The sequence below is a fragment of the Pezoporus flaviventris genome, unplaced genomic scaffold (genome assembly GCF_033815535.1).
Source record: "Pezoporus flaviventris isolate CSIRO_AGI_PZ_B2104156 unplaced genomic scaffold, CSIRO_AGI_Pfla_v1 ptg000035l, whole genome shotgun sequence".
In the NCBI taxonomy this organism is placed as follows: domain Eukaryota; kingdom Metazoa; phylum Chordata; class Aves; order Psittaciformes; family Psittacidae; genus Pezoporus; species Pezoporus flaviventris.
The window spans coordinates 3,345,290-3,364,482 of NW_026892583.1; the positions used below are offsets into that span (position 1 = coordinate 3,345,290).

At 44.7% G+C, this 19,193-nt stretch overlaps 1 protein-coding gene across 3 annotated transcripts; it reads right to left on the bottom strand.

Annotated features, from left to right (window-relative positions):
• Positions 1-2,038: 2,038 nt before the first annotated feature.
• On the bottom strand, positions 2,039-16,930 carry NR1H3 (nuclear receptor subfamily 1 group H member 3). Of its 3 annotated transcripts, none has more exons than XM_061462191.1 (8): positions 14,735-16,889; positions 11,299-11,565; positions 7,993-8,201; positions 7,577-7,756; positions 7,123-7,222; positions 5,469-5,582; positions 4,728-4,822; positions 2,039-3,990 (listed from the first exon to the last, which is right to left on the bottom strand). In XM_061462191.1, the coding sequence occupies exons 1-8, from the start codon at positions 14,850-14,852 to the stop codon at positions 3,844-3,846; spliced, it is 1,230 nt and encodes a 409-aa protein (XP_061318175.1). In that variant the 5' UTR covers positions 14,853-16,889; the 3' UTR covers positions 2,039-3,843. The 3 variants fall into 3 exon arrangements, 2 of the variants coding, with proteins under 2 accessions (XP_061318175.1, XP_061318176.1); XR_009744918.1 differs by having other exon boundaries at positions 3,972-3,990; positions 5,371-5,582; positions 14,735-16,930; XM_061462192.1 differs by lacking the exon at positions 5,469-5,582 and having other exon boundaries at positions 14,735-16,913.
• Positions 16,931-19,193: the final 2,263 nt, after the last annotated feature.

The following is a 19,193-nucleotide window of genomic DNA, read 5'->3' on the forward strand; positions in this document are numbered from 1 at the left end:
CTTGAAGGTCATCAAGTCCAATCTTGACTTCAGCACCGCCAAAGGCACCGCTAAACCATGTCACCGAGGGCTCATCTACAGGGTATGTAAACTCTTCCAGGGACGGTGGCTCCATCGCTGCCCTGGGAAGCTTGTTCCAATGCTTGAATGTTGTTGCGGTGCAGAATTTTTTCCTGATATCCAACCTAAACCTCTCCTGGCACAACCTGAGGCCGTTTCCTCTTGTCCCATCACTTGTTACTTGGGAGACTGACCCCACCTCACTACAGCCTCCTTTCAGGCAGTTGTAGAGAGCTATAAGGTCTCCCCTGAGCCTTCTCTTCTCCAGACTAAACCTCCTCCAGGTCCCTCAGCCATTCCCAACAGCAAAGCCTGGCTCCAGACAAGCAGGGCCAGCAATGGCCACATGGATAAGAAACACGACCGTACACCAAGGAGAGCACTGTGTGCTCTCACCCTTTACTTGCTTCACATCCGTTACCGTATCATATTCACATTATCAATTTGCTACTGGCTTCATCCAATTAAATGAGAATTTGCTTATTAAAAGTTTGAGATACATGGGGGGGGGGGGTGTTAATTCTTTTCCTGCTCCTATGAACCAGCTCACTGTGCAATCAAATAATTTAGTAACAAAAATCACTAAAATAAACCCAAAATGCAACCAAACTTATCACAGCTGTCTCAATGGTTTAAAAAAAAAAAACATTTAAAGTGCAAAACAGTAAAATACTTGATTTGATATTCCACATGAATGCTCTTCCCATTGTAAAGGAATTGAGAGTTCAGAAGTACACCCATCCTTTCTTCCCCTGTTGATCTGAATAGTCTGAATAGTTCATGAGCGAACACAGCCATTGCGTAAGGGCACAGCCAACAGAAAACACCACCAATGCTGTAGTTCAAGCATCCATGATTTCTCCAGTAGCCAAGTTAACAGCGGTAATTTGAAACAGGTAAGGGTACAGAGCCTTAGAGCAGCAGGACTGAGGCTCAAGCCTAGGTAGCATTTTGCAAATATAGAAGTACAAAGGACCACTGCTCTGCAGGGAGGTTCTTCCACTAAACCTGCTTACTTGAGCTGCCTGGGCTAACCCAGGAAGCTGCTATATAACAAAAAGAATAATTCTGTGCTGATTTGCACTTACAATGAAAGAGAATGTGAATATGTAGACAAGGAGTTTATAGTGGATTACATGATAATGAAAAGGGTTGGAGAAGCCACAGCCCAAGAAAATCCCTACTTTCACCACTGCCATCAAACACCAATGTCACGGGTTGTATCTTGTGAACCCCTCAAATATACATGCAGTTTTCCCTCTTAAAATAAAGAGCTGCTGCTCAAAATGAAGCTAAAAATGAAGCTGCAGCTTCCTTGCCACTGCCTCTTCTCGCTGTTGACAGTCTCATTCTTTAGCAAATCCTCTGAGCTGGGTCCAGCTGCCCTCTAATCCACCCAGGACTGCCTTGAGCCCTCGAGCTCTGCTCATTACTCCCCACTTCATACCCCGCTGCAGCCTCTTGTAAGCCTATTCCCTATTCCCTCTTCCTCTAGTGGAGTAGTTTAAACTTTATACTCTGGAGTAATGAAGAGATTTCAGCAGAACAGCCGGTGGTGTGGAGCTTTGCTGAATCCACAATCCCCGTTGTGTGCCAAGAACCTGGAAAGCAGCTGATGCTGGACAGCTCTCTGCTTCCCCCCTTCTGCTCTTCCCTTAGAGGTAATGCATGTGGATAGCTACTCCTGTTCTCCTGTGCTAATCATTTCTGATGTACTCATGCCAGGTACCAGCTACAGGATCTCACTGAAATCCGCTCAACAGCCAGGCGCACACTGGACTCCTACTCAGACATACACAGCATGGTGCACAGGGAGCTAAAATCTCAGAGGCCAAAAGAAACTGCCCGGGGTTGCATTGCTATTTCTTTTCCACCACTTACAGCTTCTCCCCAACCTATATATTCACTTTATCAGCTTTGAGCTTCTTACATCAAGAACTTATTCCATCCTCCTCCAGACTAATGACATCACATCAGAGAATGTCAAAATCCTGTATTAGGCTTTATTCTTTTATATAAACATTAACATTTCTCAAACAGATTAGTTAAAAATACAGATTTAAACAAGAATTTCTGCAATTGCAACGAGTTATAAAAAACAACAGATTATTTTACAGATTGTTACAAATGCTTTACAAAGGTGCAGAGTGAAGGCCAGTGGCAGGGGACCAACCTCAAGTGCAAAATGGACACGATACCCTCACCACGGGCATAGCGCTCAGATACACAGCCAAAAAAATAATAAACCAACCAAAAAACAAACAAACAAACAAAAAATGAGCCATGTGAACCTCGGTTCTTGGGATGCTCACCGGGCAAGCAAACATAGACCCCTATCACAGAGAAGACTCATGAGACCAAGCTACCAGGATACTAAAGGTTACATCTCTTGAGATCAGCCATAAGGTGTTGTTTCTTAGAAAAGAAGGAATGGGTTTTACAAGAGTATTATTTCTCTTATGGCAAACAAAATATTGGTGTAAATCCTAGAATACTTATGAATGTGGATACTTATGAACTTGGGACATAAATCCAGTGTGGATCTCACAGTGCCCAGAGTGAAGAAAGGATACGAGACCCAAGTGTCCTTCTAAAGCAGTTGGCACTCCTCATACAGGAGGGACCTTCAAGTCCCATGACCATCACTAAAACCTTGAGCAAGTACCTTGGAAAGACTTTGGCAAAAGCAAGAAGACAGATCTGGTTACACCCAATATTCTTGCAGCCCATGATCTGGAAGTTGTGCAGCCCACAGTTTATGCAATGCCCACGTATTTCACCAAATGCAGTGTGTCCTCTCTCCTTGGCTGATACATCTTCACACCTACCTTGGAACACATGCCACATGCTCCAAATTCTTGGAAGTTTTTAGGATCCTTCCACCACACCTACCTTGCCTAGGTACCAGTTCTTCCCACCTATCTTTCTTCTATTCCACCCCTAAAGGTAAAATCTATGCCCTGATTTGTGTGGAACTACAGTTTTCCAGCTGTTAGCAACTCGAAGGTAGAGTGAACTGGCTGAGAACCACCATGAGATAAAACTGTCATGTATTACAGTAAAAAAATAGTCCACTACTTTATGCCTGACATCCTTCTGATGTACAAACATTCCCTATCCAGAGGACCTCCCTGTTAGATGAAGGGCACTACATATTAGAGGAATCCTTTTTCAAAGGAGGGCCAGAATGAAAGGGCAGCTCTAGAGATGAAGTCTCATAATACAGAAATAACAAGCTACTTCTCTTGGAATCGTAAAGGGCAGCACATACAAGAGATTTCATTTATAGGAAACCCAGTGAAACCCCTAGAACATCCACATTGACTTCCCTGAGCTCCTCAGATCCAGGTACACTGGGGACCCTGCAGAAGCCTTCTGAGCTGGGTTACTCTCAATAGAGAGGATTTGGCAATTTCTTGCAATTGCCTTTTCATAATCAACAAGAGAGAGTATCAATGGGCAAACCCTCAAGACATGCTTAGAGAAGAGAAAGACTCAGAAGGAAGAGGTGCGTGATGGGGGAAGGTCTTCATTTCTACTGTGTTCAGATGTTTTGTGTCATTCCTTTGGGGTATGGGCACTACATTAAAACCAACCCCCCCAATCTGATCTACCCCAGCTGCCTCCTGAATAGTCTCATGACAACACTGAAACCCCAGGATCATCACTCCCTGCACTGCTGAGCCCAGAGTTCAGTGTTTTGGAGAGGGAAAGCTGGCTTCTCATTAGCAAAGGCTGGGAGATGGCATTATGTCAGCACGTCAGTGCCCTGGGAGCATGCGGTCACTCATGCACATCCCAGATTTCTGAGAGCAGGGGAGGGAGTTTCTTGTCCTGCAGCCGAAGGGCAAACACCTGTTCAGAGTGGACACTGCTCAGTGTCCGAAGACTGACCAACTTCATTAACATCCGTGGAAACATCAGGCGGTCCTGCAGAGGCAGACAAATGGGCAGCTGTTAGCAAAGTCACACTAAAACTTGGTTAAAAGATAAATAGAATCACCACACCACATGATGCACTGTAACCACAACCCTGACTTCCTCTAAACCCAGCATGATCCAGGAGGTGACAGTCTGGAAGAACACAAATCATGAGATAGAATGGTTTGGGCTGGAAGGGAGCTTAAAGATCATCCAGTTCCAACCCCCTGCCAATGGGCCCAGACATCTCTCACTAAATGAGGTTGTTCCAACCTGGCCTTGAACACTGCCAGGGATGGGGCAGCCACAGCTTCTCTGGGCACCCTGTGCCAGCACCTCAGCACCCTCACAGGGAAGAATTTTTTCCCAGTATCTAATGTAAATCTCCCCTCTGTCAGGTTAAAGCCCTTCTTCCTTGTCCTGTCACTACCTGCCCTTGTAAAAATTTCCTCTCCAGATTTCTTGTAAGCCCCCCATTAGGCACTGGAAGCTGCTCCAAGATCTCCCGACAAAGAATACTACACCATGTCCTGAAACTCCAGGCTTTCCATCCTGGCTAAACTATGCAATATGCTACAGGACAGAAGGCTGTGAGAGCTCACAAATTATCAAACAGCTACAGAAGGGAAGAACACAACAGCACAGAGAGCAAGAGACCTGTTACAGACAGTACCACAGGAACTGTGCCTGAATAAACACAAAATCAGTTTGCATCATCGCTGGAGATATTCTGGTCAGGCACTTACATTTGGTCTGTTGATACAAATGTAAGAATGAAGGGCTTCCACATAGGTGTGCTGCAGCCTCTCCACCAGGGACTGGTCCTGCACATTCGGTCGGTCTGCCAAAAAGCATGTTACAAGTAAGTAGATGGTCTCGGGCAACTTCACTGAACTCAACATCACTGCCTAACCCCAGTCCCTCAGTACAGTTTCTCCCTAAAAACCTCATCTAGAATTCACCCGGCACAGCGGGAGAGTCCTCCATGACTGCAGCACCTATGTCCATTTTCTGTAACTGTTCTTTCTCAGTGATGGCACATGCGGAGTCTGATCTGACTCCTAGAGAGGTGGAGGGGTAGAGGGACCACACAGCACTACAACAGCGTCTACTGTCACATTCCTGCCCCAGCGAAGATGAGAAGGTGCCACTAGATGTCACTCCTGCTGTGTGACCCGATTCATACAAGAAGTGTGCAGAGTACATTAACGGGACAGTGAAATAGCAGTTTCTAAATGAGGAAGATAAATATCACCTGATTTTAATATACACTTTTCCAGCAGTGGGGAATCTTATTTCCTTTGGAGGTGGAACTAGAAAATTCATAATACAACAAATACCCTAAGCAGAAGTAGTAACACACTTCCTTTATCACTAGACCTTACATACCCTCTATTACTCCTCTTCAGTTTATGACCTTCCTAAACTCTAATTTCTTTGCCCTCTGACTCACTGCTGCAGCTCTTCAGATCTCCTTGGCTTTTTACCTGCAGAGAAAATGTTGATGGCGATTAAAAGTGCATATTCGGCATCGTTCAGCTGTAGCTCATTCATTCCCTTTGAGAACTCAAAGATGGGGTTAATGAACTCAAACTGCAGACCTGCAGCAAACAGAAGGGAACAATGTCAGGTAATGGTTTCCCTCATGGAATAAGCTGCCAGAAACCCACTGCAGTATGTCAGGGAGTAGGGAGGACAGGAAGGAAGGGAAAAACTCTAATGTTAGATTCCAAGTGTGGTGGAAATCTCCCTTTACATCCCACTACCACAGGTGAGCACCAATAACAGTAGGTGAGGAGTCAGGCTCTAACTGTAAAATGACACTACTTCTCATTTCTCTTAAAGCCTTAAATGCCTCACAGCACACTACCAAGCAACAGCTAAAGGAACATGAAACCAACTATCAGGTAAGTCTATCAGAAAGTGAGAAGCCCACAAGTACATCTACGCTTTCCACTCTCACACCATCACTCCCTTCAAACTCTCTTGCTTTTCACACCATCACTTCCTTCAAACCTTCTTGCTTTTCAAAGCTTTAATCCCATACTCCAAGATTAAAGCTCATCTGAAGTTTGTCTGAGCTGAAAATATATAGTCCCAAGAAGTCTGAACTATGCCATTTCCTTCAGCACAGAAAGCTGGGAGAGCTCAAGCAGAGCCTGACTTGAGCTTCCAATCACCTCTTTTGATAAAGGCAGACAGGCAGAAATGCACTTGGGTATTGTTGTAACATACAGAAGTCACTGTCAAATCAGATCTCTGTGCTATACAATCATGCTGAAAACTTTAGGCCTTTCCCTCCAAAAAGCATCCAAGTTTCTAATTTTCTGCAGCACAGCTACATCAGAGAAGGATGAACAAGCTGCAGGGAATCTTTCTGGCTGCTTGCTTTTTGCCTTCCTAATAATCTGAAGAAAAGGCTATCAGGAACCATCAAAGAGGAAATCTGTATATAAAACCCATCTCAAGTGTAAGTGGTTAGATAGTTACCCAAGGAATCAAAGTCACATGAAAGACAACCAGAGTCTCATTTCCAGAAATGCTGGATACACACTTTTCTGTTACTCCACTGGAAATTATTGCTCATGGAAAAACAGACTTCAGAAACGACATGACCACAGACCATCACATACTGAGCTGCTGACATGACTGAAGCACTCTGCAGGGATCTTCAGTGCACAGTATAGACTTCAGATCAACCGAAGTGTAATCACACTAATGTCACCATTCAAAGCATGCATCCAGATGAGGAAGTGATGTACTTGCAAAGGAGGGAAGACGGGTTTGATTTACTGTTACCTGATATGGCTTTAAAACTACATGTCCACATCAGATCTCTATGAGCAACAAAGCTCACACCAGTTGCTAGCCCTAGGTGCAGTCTTACAGAAAGATTTTAGTGCCATAAGAGTCCAATTTTCCCGAATAAAGCTTACACCTAAAGAAAGAGACAAGAACTAAGCTAGTATCACATGTTAAAGGCAAAAAAGGGTTTGTGGGGCTATTGGTCTGGTCCTGTTCTCAGCCTCTCACCTGACTTCAGTTTTAATGCCTCACATACTATTTCCAGCAGCTCACATTAAAACAGAAAAGATGAACACAAGACACAGGGAAGGAAGAAACACCTGTCTAATGCACCACCTGCTTTGGCGAAGTCATCCCGATTATAGCTCAGGTCCTTAAGAAAGGTGATGCTCTCAATCTCTGGATTATAGCGCCGAGATGTCTCCAACAACATCACCTGAAACCAGAAACAGATTTACTTGATTTGAAAACAGGGAAGAATGTTACAATATCAGTAATTTGTGGAGTGTCAGAGGAAAAAAATAACCAACCAACCAACCAACTAAAACCCAAAACCAAATTCTACTGCATCCTTTGTGGTATCAGCTTCAGGGAGGGGGGAAAAATCTGCTTACCACTACCAAGGCTCTTGCCTCATTCTCCTCCATGGCCCTATAGCCAGGCATTGCAGTAATGGTCCCAGAGCTGAGGTCCTTCAGCCTGCCATCCCCAAAAATGGGATGGAACCACGTGAATAGTCCAGATTCTTTTCTCTCTGCTACTGTGTATTGTGGAGGAGCCAAACTCTCACCTCTATGGTAGACGTCTTCAATAAAGCGATCTGATCTTCCCTAGTGAGCTCCAGGAAGCCAGGTAGTTGCTTGGCAAAGTCCACAATCTCTTGCACAGAAATAATTGCAAGTTCTGTGAAGTGAGCAAAACGCTGCTGCCTTGCTTCACGGTTATTAGGGTCTGGAATTTGGGGCCATGGCTGTGGGAATGGGAAGAGAAGGTGTATGTGAAAGATGGAGCCAGGGCAGAAAGATGAGAAGATGAACAGAGAAAGAAAATGAGACACATTGAAGCATCATCATCCTTTGCTATTCTTTACAGAACTTCATCCCATAGATACAATACCTAAAGTGTATCTGTTCTCCCACATAATCTACCCACAAATCCAACTCCCCAAACTTTTTCTGATTTTGGGAACATTGGTAGAGTTCTTACCGTCACTTTGAGCCTGTCAGTGAATGAGCGTTGGTTGCACTGCTGCTGAGCAGCCACCAGCTTCTTTATCATGCTCAGCTGTTCAGGGGTCAGCTTGTGGGAAGGGCTTGGCGGATTCGGAGGGTTTGGACGCACCACCACTGTCCGAGCCTGATCATCTTCCTGCTTCTTCATTTTCTTCAGTCGGATCTGTTCTTCAGACAGAACATCTAAAGAAGGAACAGTCAGAGATCAATCATGACATACAAACACACTGGAAACCCCACGGAACACAGGGTAACATGCTGTGGATGGAGAGGCAGAGATCACAGCTGCCTGTATCTGGTGCATGTAAGTGTACACAACACAGGCAGCAGACAATGATACTGCTCATTTGTTTCTCCCTCCTTTCCCCACTTCAAATTGTTCCATTGCCTTTCACTTCATACTGTCCTGCGAAGTGTTCACAAAGGACAGAAGCTCCCTTCACAATCTTAGAAAGATAACAGTGACTTGCCCCATTGAGCAATTCCCCCAAACTTCATGTTCTAACAGATTCCAACAGGTGCTCTGTGGACATGCCATGGTGTGTCCATTGGATTTTATATTATCCTGCTGTTGCATCTTTTCCCAATATTGCTAAATTAACAACTTGTGTCATTTCAGCTTCCTCTTGAGAGGTCACAGTCAGTACTGGATGGAGTCCAAGAGTGAAAGAGCAGCAAACTGTAGAGTAGTAAACTGGAAGATGATAATGAAAGAATAGCTTGTCATAAAACACACCAAGGACCACAAGTCCTTCAGTAGGGCTGTAAGTCAGTCATGAGGTCAAAGGATATGTCATTCAGTAAGCACAGAAATAAGGCACACTGCTATCATCGTAAGGAATAAAGCAATTCAGAGGTATGTGTTGTGAAAATCTGACTGGACCAACTGCTCATTAGCTAATCTCAATATACAAACCTGTTAACAGCCTGCAACTGAGTTAACAGAAGAATTCACCATTTTGAATGTAGAGGAGGTTGTTGTTTCTTTAAGTCAAAGCTGCAAAAAATATCTGCAAGCTGCACTCAAAAACCCAGGCAGCTACCAGACAGACCTGGATTCAAGGACTGTCTTCAAGAAAACCATCCTGTTAGTGATGAGTGAACAAAAAGAAGAAAAGGGACTGATGGGATAAAAAACAACAAATGAACCACCACGCATCTTCAGGAACAAAGCTAAAAATGAAGGCAGGCCCCAAAACTAAACAAGTATATACATGCACTTCTTAAAAGGATTATGTTAAACATGAAGACAAGAAATGAACATCTATCATGAGACAGCATTCTGAAATGGACAGTCCAGTCCACAGGACTGGAGGGAAAGATGGAAGAACATGGCATGTTCAAGCTGAGAGTAACCTTTATCCCTGACTTCCAACAGGGAAGATGCACACACAGGTATGCACACACACAGAAATGACAATTCAAACAGCCAAGAATATCCAAGACAATTACCAAATTAAGGGGGATCTGTAAAATTAGAGAATGCTAGTCACCATGTTAGTTTAAGAAGGAAAGTAATTGATCCAAGTGATTACAGTCCCTCGTCTTGGGACTCAGATCCACAAGGAATTTATAGCTGAGTAACAAGTTAACCAGGTATTACTGAATCCCGAAAATTGCCTATGTGCAAGCTTTTACACCATGCTAAATTCAGAGCATCTAAGTTACTTGGTTTGCCATACAGGAACTATTTAACCTCATAGCTCATGCTGGCTTAAGAACAATAAACTGGCCATGAATAACTTCAGCCTGGGAATTAGAAGAATGTTTCCAACAATTAGCAGAGGGAAGTTCTGGAATGAGCTTCCAAGTGAAACAGCTGGAGGAAAAAGCCCTTGGTTCCTGTCAAGATTAACAAGATGAATTTGCAGTGGGATTACAGTGTTGACAAGAATTGCTGAGCACTTGATAATAACTCAAAGATTCCTTTTGGCCTAATTTTCCAGAGCTGTCTTCAACATAAGACAATGAGTAAAGACAGAAATGAGGCTTTCTGCTATCTACCTGCAATAGAAGGTTAGCAAGGTGGATGAGCAGCCTTGCAGCTCAGCAGGACTCACTTTTTGCAGAACTATTTTTATAAGATGTTTCCGAAATACCCTCTGTTCCTCACTGTTCCGGATGCTGGATGTCAGAGGAGACTTCATACGGATTTAATGTTAACCGAGCATCCACTTGGTCAGCCTTGGTCAACAAAGGGATGAAACCCAGATACCTTGGCTGAAGAGGGCTATGCGAGAGGAACGTCGTTGAATATTCAGAAACAGCAGCTTTATGGCTCGTGGGAGAAAAATAGCAGAGTTCACTAAAGGGAGCAACGAGATCAGGCCTGCACAAACACAGCTGCAGGGCTGTGGTGCTGCCCTTGACCTCTGTCACAAGCTCACAGCATGAGGCAAAGGGAAGTGTCTGTTCAAAGAGCACAGTGAGCAACTTTGCAGTCCCAATCAAAAGACAGGCAGAAGCCTGAGTTTACTGATACAGTTGACAGCATATTGAAGAACACTTAAATCTTGGATGCAAGTCTCTCTCCTCTGATGTCATGGGCCACACGTTCTTACAAGGCATACAGCAGGACTGGGGCTCTCAGCACACTGGTGGTGTTCCACCAACAGCCTCACCTCTCCACGTGATTCTGGTGTCCTCAACAAAAAGGACATGGAACTGTTGGAACAAGTCCAGAGGAGGGCCATGAGGATGATCAAGGGACTGGAGCACCTCCCATATGAAGACAGGCTGAGGAAGTTGGGGCTGTTCAGCCTGGAGAAGAGAAGGCTGCGTGGAGACCTCATAGCAGCCTTCCAGTATCTGAAGGGGGCCTATAGGGATGCTGGGGAGGGACTCTTCATTAGGGACTGTAGTGACAGGACAAGGGGTAACGGGTTCAAACTTAAACAGGGGAAGTTTAGATTGGATATAAGGAAGAAGTTCTTTACTGTAAGGGTGGTGAGGCACTGGAATGGGTTGCCCAGGGAGGTTGTGAATGCTCCATCCCTGGCGGTGTTCAAGGCCAGGTTGGACAGAGCCTTGGGTGACATGGTTTAGTGTGAGGTGTCCCTGCCCATGGCAGTGGGGTTGGAACCAGATGATCTTAAGGTCCTTTCCAACCCTGACTATTCCACGATTCTTGCTATGCACTCAGTGATTTCCATGTGCATTCCAGCCCACATGTGACCCCCAAGCACTCACGTTGCCCCCTTCTTTTCATCCCCGGCCCATGCTCACACACCTCCTGCCCCAACACCACTGTGCTCCCGCCACCACCACTTCCCACACTCACACTGCTCCCGCATTCCTGCCTCCTGGCACTTGCGCAGCCGGCACTCCTGGCACTTGCGCCGCATGTACATGTCCATCTCACACTTGCCACCGTTCTTGCAGACGTACTGCGCACCCTTGATGACGCTGCGGCGGAAGAAGCCCTTGCAGCCTTCACAGCTCAGCACGTTGTAGTGGAAGCCTGAGGCCTTGTCCCCACACACACTGCACACCTCATTGCCCAGCATCTTCGGCGCTGGGCCCTTCTTCCGCTTCAGGGGGGGATTTTCTACCAAACGAACAGTACCAAGGAAAAAGAGGGAAGAAGAAAAGAAACCCCACACATGTGAGGGAAGCACGGTGTCTGCAGCTGACTGCCCCGTTCCTGACAAGAACCAATAGGGTTCACGCAAACCCACTATTTCCCAAACATACGGAATTCACCTCCTCACTTCTGTTCCTTGCCACACTCACGCACAAGGATAAGGAATAATGGTTCAGCAACCAAATAGTGACAGAAAACCAGTGCTGAAACTATGACCCTGCAAAAAGCAGACTCAGTAGGCAATCTCTGTACTGGAACACTTGGGGAAACTGTCAAGACAGAAGACAGCAATTTGGTGGTGTTAGGGGCAATAAGCAGGCAAGCAGCACACTGCACAAGCCCTGTGAACATTTGGAACCCCAAAGCCTTCATTTCTTCTTCAATGAAGAGCATTCCCCATTCCTAAAACTGAAGCACACTCATACTGATAGTTCATTTACTAAACCTTATTATTCCATCTGGAACACAAGGCCTTCACTACAGCCTCACATTTCAGATGGCAGGCTGAGAAAGTTGGGGCTGTTCAGCCTGGAGAAGAGAAGGCTGCGTGGAGACCTCATAGCAGCCTTCCAGTATCTGAAGGGGGGCTATAGGGGTGCTGGGGAGGGACTCTTCGTTAGGGACTGTAGTGATAGGACAAGGGGTAACGGGTTAAAACTTAAACAGGGGAAGTTTAGATTGGATATAAGGAGGAAATTCCTTCCTGTTAGAGTGGTGAGGCACTGGAATGGGCTGCCCAGGGAGGTTGTGAATGCTCCATCCCTGGCAGTGTTCAAGACCAGGTTGGACGAAGCCTTGGGTGAGACAGTTTAGTGTGAGGTGTCCCTGCCCATGGCAGGGGGGCTGGAACTGGATGATCTTAAGGTCCTTTCCAACCCTAACTATTCTATGATTCTACGGTGTTGTGGAGTAGCTCCCACTTCTTCCTATATTATTCTGACAGATCTTCATCTTGTCACTGGGTGTTTTCTGAAAACACCTTTGGTAAACTCCATTGTGTCTCACTTTAAGCACCCCAGCCAAATGCTTGCCAATGTTATTTGTGTATCCCCTCCCTATTAGCCATCTCTCTTTTAATTCCATTTAATTCTAGCCATGCTGACATCTGACATGTCCTTCTGCACAGTTCATAGCACAAGTATTTTTCTTTATGTCAGATAGTATAGATTTTTCTGTCAGCTGTTCATAAAGATTACAACCAGCATGTCTTGATAAATCTTCAGATTATGCTCAGATATGCCTGGAAAGCCTTTACACTGGAGTTAATTCATAGGGATTGGTTTGCAGGACAAGGCTGCTGCATTTCCTGATCAGCATCAGGGTTACAATGGCATATCTCATGCTCGTACACATGGTTCTAATACTTCTATCTTTATCTATTAGATCTCAGAAATACTATTCTGCTCAAGTTCCTGAAATGGTAATGAGTTTTAGGTAGGTCTCAGAAATTACTCTTGTCCTTTACTTCATATTGGTTTTCACAACCTTAAGTGTCTTGGTGTCAAATTTTTAATCCCACAGACTTTACAGAGGTCTGGAGGTCACTCATTTTGGCCTTCACTTCTATTTGCAGATGGGACAGCAGGAAAATGTCATCAGAAAGGTTAAGTCTCTGATATTTCCCTCTCTTGTTCTACAGTATTTCTCTTCACACAATCTATTTCTAAGAGGAAATTATGCAATGCCAACGGTTATTTCATAGACTCACAGAACGGTTAGGGTTGGAAAGGACCTTAAGATCATCCAGTTCCAAACCTCCTGCCATGGGCAGGAACACCTCACACTAAACCATGGCTCTATCCAACCTGGCCTTGAATGCCACCAGGGATGGAGCATTCACACCTTCCCTGGGAAACCCATTCCAGTGCCTCAGCACCCCTACAGTAAAGAACTTCTTCCTTATATCCAAATATTATATTCAAATTACTTATATTCAAATTACTTAGTCTGCCATTGCACATATATGAATGGGTATAATAACTTTGTGGAAGCCTCAGAACATGTTCATATGTTTCTGAGAGCAACAGAGTAACTTAATGACTTCCAAAGATTAAACTATCCATCTTGTGGATTTCTTAGCTGTCTTTCAGGCATTACATAAACATCTGATTACCGTTTATTGAGACACATGGTCTTAATTCTTGGATTTATGCAAATTATTTTCCATCTCTGAACACTGATCATTTTAGTTAAACAGCTTATTATTGTCTTTTTCTGTAGTGAAAGAGAACATCACAGTCATTTGAGATGTACCAAGCATGAATGCTATCTCTGCACCTTTAGCTCCCATTAGAGTCCTCCCCTTCTTTGCTAGATCCCCCATTTAATAACTTTTTCCACATTTTGTGGCCTTTGTTTTTGCATTTTTATATGACACTTATTGTTTTCTTTCCCTGTCCTTAAATCTGTTTTATTGGCTAATATCTCTTTGCCTTTCAGCTACTGTCTTTGTTTCTACTCTACCCGTAAGCCCTAACCGACTGCTCAGATCACCTCTTTATATGAGGGATTGCCCATTGCCTCATTGTTTAGCAAATACATTTATTTGTCATATTTTCTTTAACTTGCCAACTATATGTTGGACACCTCACTTGTGCTTTCTTGTTTTTCCTGTTACCCATCAGAGATGGGTAATACTACATCTCCTTACAGTTTAACAGTGTAGGATTGTGTGTGTCAGCAGCAATTGTAACTGCAAAATCTCAGTATTATTTCCTGATATCCTTTTGACCTCAGTTAACCTCAGAAATATGTAGAGGAAATTTCTATTGTCTTCCCATTATATGAATCTGCAAGAACCTATTATTTCTTTGCATCACTAACTTGTTGTATTGTCACCTGTAACAAAGCTTTATTGTTCACCAGGTTTTGATAAGGCTATCAAAAAGAAATTCAGTTTACTGTCATGGACCTAGCCTCTGGAAGGTCAAGTAAGCAAAATACTCAACACATCTATCACCTGCGTAAATCCAGTGATCTTCAGCTATCAAGAACTGATTCTATTCTTAGACATTCTCTCTGAGTGCCTCAAGCAGAGCAGAACTCACACTAAATTTTGCCAAGTATCAATTTTTCCAGCTGAAAGAATGGATAGCCTTCAGGTTGCATGGATTTAGTACGAATTTTTCCATACCTGCTTGCTCAGGGGGGTTTTCTGAGCCAGGTAAGAGTGAAAGCCCTTCCTCCTCCATCTCAAATACACTTGCCACCCTCTTCCCATGATCCTGTGTGCTGAGTTGAGTGGGACCCATGGAGGCCACACAGGAAGGGCTCACTATAATCTCATCGCTGCAGCATTGTTACTGCCAAGCAAGGGGCCGCAGGCGTCTTTCTTCAAGGTCTTTAGTTTCTCTCTGCCACTGAAAGTCAGAAAGGAAGTACCTGTGGAAAAAACACAAATACAAAAGAGGCAGAGTTCAACTACTGAAGCTGTTAACTCTCCAAATCCATTACAAGCTGCATAACAAACGAGCTTCAAGAGTTTGTTTCCTTATTTATTCCAAGGGACAATTGGCTTTGTTTTATCGATGTTTATGCTCTTGAAACACAGTATTTTAACAAACTGTGTTAAAGGTACAAGATTAGCACAGCCAGGAACAAAACTATCTGTCTATTGCCAAAACATTCATCCAAGCAGAACAAGTCTTCATTACTGCTAACACCATGAGAGGACTTCAGCCCTGACCTCTTCAGGTGTGTAAGAAGGAAATTCCAGACTTTACAACTGGTTGCCTTTGTTAAAGCTTCCAGTAACAAATAGCTCATTGCTGCCCTGGATTTTATGGCATGCACTGCAGCACACATAGAACATTGTAAAAGAAAATTTTGCTACAGTTATTTAGCAAATACCACAAAACATCAAATTTCCCTATTAATATCATTATGCAAAGGTGGTGTCAAAGATTAATGATGTATCAAAGATGAGGATGACAAATCCTTCCTTCACCTACAGAAAGAAATTGAAAGCCAGCATCATACCTACAGGAAATGATGCCACCCTCAGGAAAGAGGTTCACCACCCCCTTTCTGAAGATACCCTTTTCTGGAACCTGGAAACCATACTGAAAAGCAGCTTTATTATACAGCACTAACTCCACTGCAGAACCTGAACCAGGAAAGTGAATCCAATCACTTCTTCCAAAAAGCCCCACCTGCACAGAAAAGGGCCTCACTGGTTTGACTGCACAGACTTAGTGAAACTGGTGCAAACTGCTGATGTAAACAGCCCTAATCTGATTGAACATGCATCTGATCAGTTGATCTTAACTCAGCGATTTACCAATGCGAGCTAAGGGGATTAACCGATTTAAAAAGCAACTATGTTAAAGGCCTGTACCAGTTTAACTTGAGTGATTGAGTTGAGGACTGGAAGCCTGCCATTCTCTGAAAGACAGGAGATGACAGAAAGCTGGGCAGCAGCCCAGCTACAAAAGCATCAGGTAAGCAGGATCATGCCCCACACACTGCTGAATGGGAAGAGGTAGAGGTCCCAAAGTCCCTTCTTCCCTCCTGGGTTTTTGGACCAGATTGCATAACTCTTCTTAGAACACCAAAGGCAAAGATGAAAGTAATAATTCCACAAACCAGCCCCTCCCTGGACTCTGAAAGGGTCATCAAGCACAAGAGCCGTCATGCTGTCAAGCCTGCTGAGCTCCTGCCATCTCCCATTACACAGTGGCAGGTAATAAGGTGTTAAAAACCACAGGGCACATTAATCCACGTGAGCTTTGTAAACACAGCCTCAGAGTGTATAAGGAGTTCAGAGATCCCTCCCTTCTGATGCACGCAGCCACTGAATCGCTGGACTGCAGCAACTGAAAACCTTGTGGAGAGGCACTGAGCATCAGATGGAGATAGGAACTGCACTGAAACAAACCCAAACCAAACTTGTATTCCCAGTCCATGTAAATTCACTGATGCCGATATCAGATGTCTCTGGACATGTTTGGGCATGAAACAACAAAGCTAAGTGTAGTGTCTCAGTGCATCTCCACATTCCATTAAACCATGCAAAAGAGTCACTCAAACATTAACTATTGTGCAGAATGAATCACCAGCAGCAGTCCCACAGTCATTTTCCAAAGGAAGAGTTTGATCCCCCATCTGAAGGACTGAGTGATAGCTCTAAGGCCCCACTGCCTCCAGTTCAGTGACCCAGTCTTGCTGCATCCCAGCCACAACTGCTACCTATTCCAGAAAGCAAAAGAGGAGTATCCAGCCTGCTGGGATTTCAAAACTGTGTCATGCACAACCATAACTGACACTGCAAGAGCAAAACTTGCTGTCAGCAGGACATCTGGAGCCCAAAGGGGAGTTTCCAAGAGACTGCAGGCTTCCTGGCAACATCTGCAGCTACCAGCCGGGAGTGGAGTATAAGTCCATGTGCACACCCAGGGCATGATGAAGGATAAGGCCTATCAGCTACCCTCTTCATGCTTAATGCCAACCCACACATTCCTACTTCATGCACCAGCCACCTCAAAGGGCCAGACAGGAGAGGCCCCTCATCTTTTTTGCTCCCAAGACACAGCATGGTTTAGTTTTGTAGATGCACTAACAATTGTAGGCTATGGGAAACCCACCTAACTATGAACAGCAGCACTCTGCTGCTAGGTAGAATCATAGAATGGTTTGGGTTGGAAAGGACCTTAAGATCACCCAGTTCCAACCCCCTGCCATGAGGACCAATGCCTTACACTAGGCTATGTCACCCAAAGCTCTGTCCAACCTGGCCTTGAGCACTGCCAGGGATGGAGCATTTGCCACTTCTTTGGGCAACCTGTGCAGTGCCTCAGCACCCTCACAGTAAAGAACTTCTTCCTTATATCCAACCTGAACTTCCCCTGTTTAAGTTTAAACCCATTCTCCCTTGTCCTATCACTACAGTCCGTGATGAAGAGCCCCTCTCCACCATCCTTGTAGACCCCCTAAAGGGAGTAAAGAAACCTAAACTAGCATTTTCCCCACAGGTACACAAGTGAGAGGCTCTATGACTAGGCCAGGGAATTAGGTGTCACAGAAATACAGGAGGGCTGTTTTCAAATGACTATGAGTTATGCACTAAACTCCATGTTACTAGAGGATAACATCTCCCAATTTGCACTGCCACTTCAGCTAAAAATGCAGAAAGGTGATGCAAGGCGTAACTGCAAGAGGGAACACTGTCTTCTTCACATAATCTGCTGCGCTGCCGCCCACTGACTGCCTCAACTCTGTCAGTTTTAGAAACCAGGGCTGGCCAAGTGACAGAAGATGAAGCAACTGCTTCTCTCCAACGCAGCGTCTAGAACAGAGGAACCTGATGACCAGACATAGTCCAGTGAGGAAGCACACAGGGATGAAAGGCTAAGGGAAGCCATTTCTGCCAGCCCTTGCCACCCATGTCTCAAATAAGACACCAAACGCTTTTCAATGTGTCACCACCAGCTTTGCCCTACTCCATGTCTTCCCTCTCCTTCTCTTTTCCTGAGACAATGGAACAACTGCGATACCAATGGTCTCAAGATCAGCGCTCTTGCAACACAAAGCGCTGTTAACAGAGACTACAGGTGGCAGCTCTGGCTTCTGCACTTTTATCCTGAGTGCCAGAAACAGTAATCAACAGGCACAAAGCTACAGAACATGCCTAATTTCTGTCCCGAATTCACTGAGGACACGTAAAGGAGATGGTACAGGACAGCACAAAGAAACCAGATGAGGCAGATGCAGTTGCTGTGACACTTCTGCTCAACGAGTCTGTCTTCTCCCTGGTTCCTTTTCTAGTGCTTTCTGCGAGAAGTTTAAGGATCGGGCCCTAGACCAGATTTAAGCACATCTCCAAAGAAACCCTGCTGCATAGGAATAGCCAACAAGCCCTTTACCTCCAAATACTGGATGTTCAGAGGAAACAGTAGCCTTTTAGAAACCTGGACGAGTCTCTGGGATCTTTCAAGACTGGATTTACTGGTCAGAGTCCTGGTTCTGTGAAATATAAAAACCTGCAGCCTTCTGCCAAGGGAAGATACACAATTATGGTTCAAGTCCTATAAATGAATCACAGAGGTGCACTCAGCAGCACATCAGCACCAGCAGAAGAGACCTTACATTCATATACGTATGTCAACATGACTGTGCTTACACATCACACAGCTGTGTGTCAACAGGACTGTGCCTTTGTGCGTGGGCCTAACAGGCTGCTGGTGAGCAAATGCATCTGATAGGAAGGGCTATCAGAGATACCTAAAGCAGGGGTATAATTTGTGTTGTGACACGCAATACCTAGCGCCAGCAATCTGAATCTACCTCTGAAAGCTGGGCATGCAACAGTGCATAAGGGTTCTCTACTGAAATCTAAGTGAACAACTCACATAGTGGTGATGCTACCTCAGGCATCAAAAGCTGGCTGCAGATCTAAAGGGACCAGATCCTCCTAGTGCTGGAGCCTTACAGCACTACCACAGAACTGAGCCCGTTTAGGAAACACCACTGTTCCAATCCTTTCATAAGTAGTAACATGTATTTTGTGACCCAGTGTTCTTCCTACATCGTCTCTGGTGCAACAGACCAAGTTATTTTCACAAACTTCCTCAAGGAACTTGGACTACCTTGTAGCT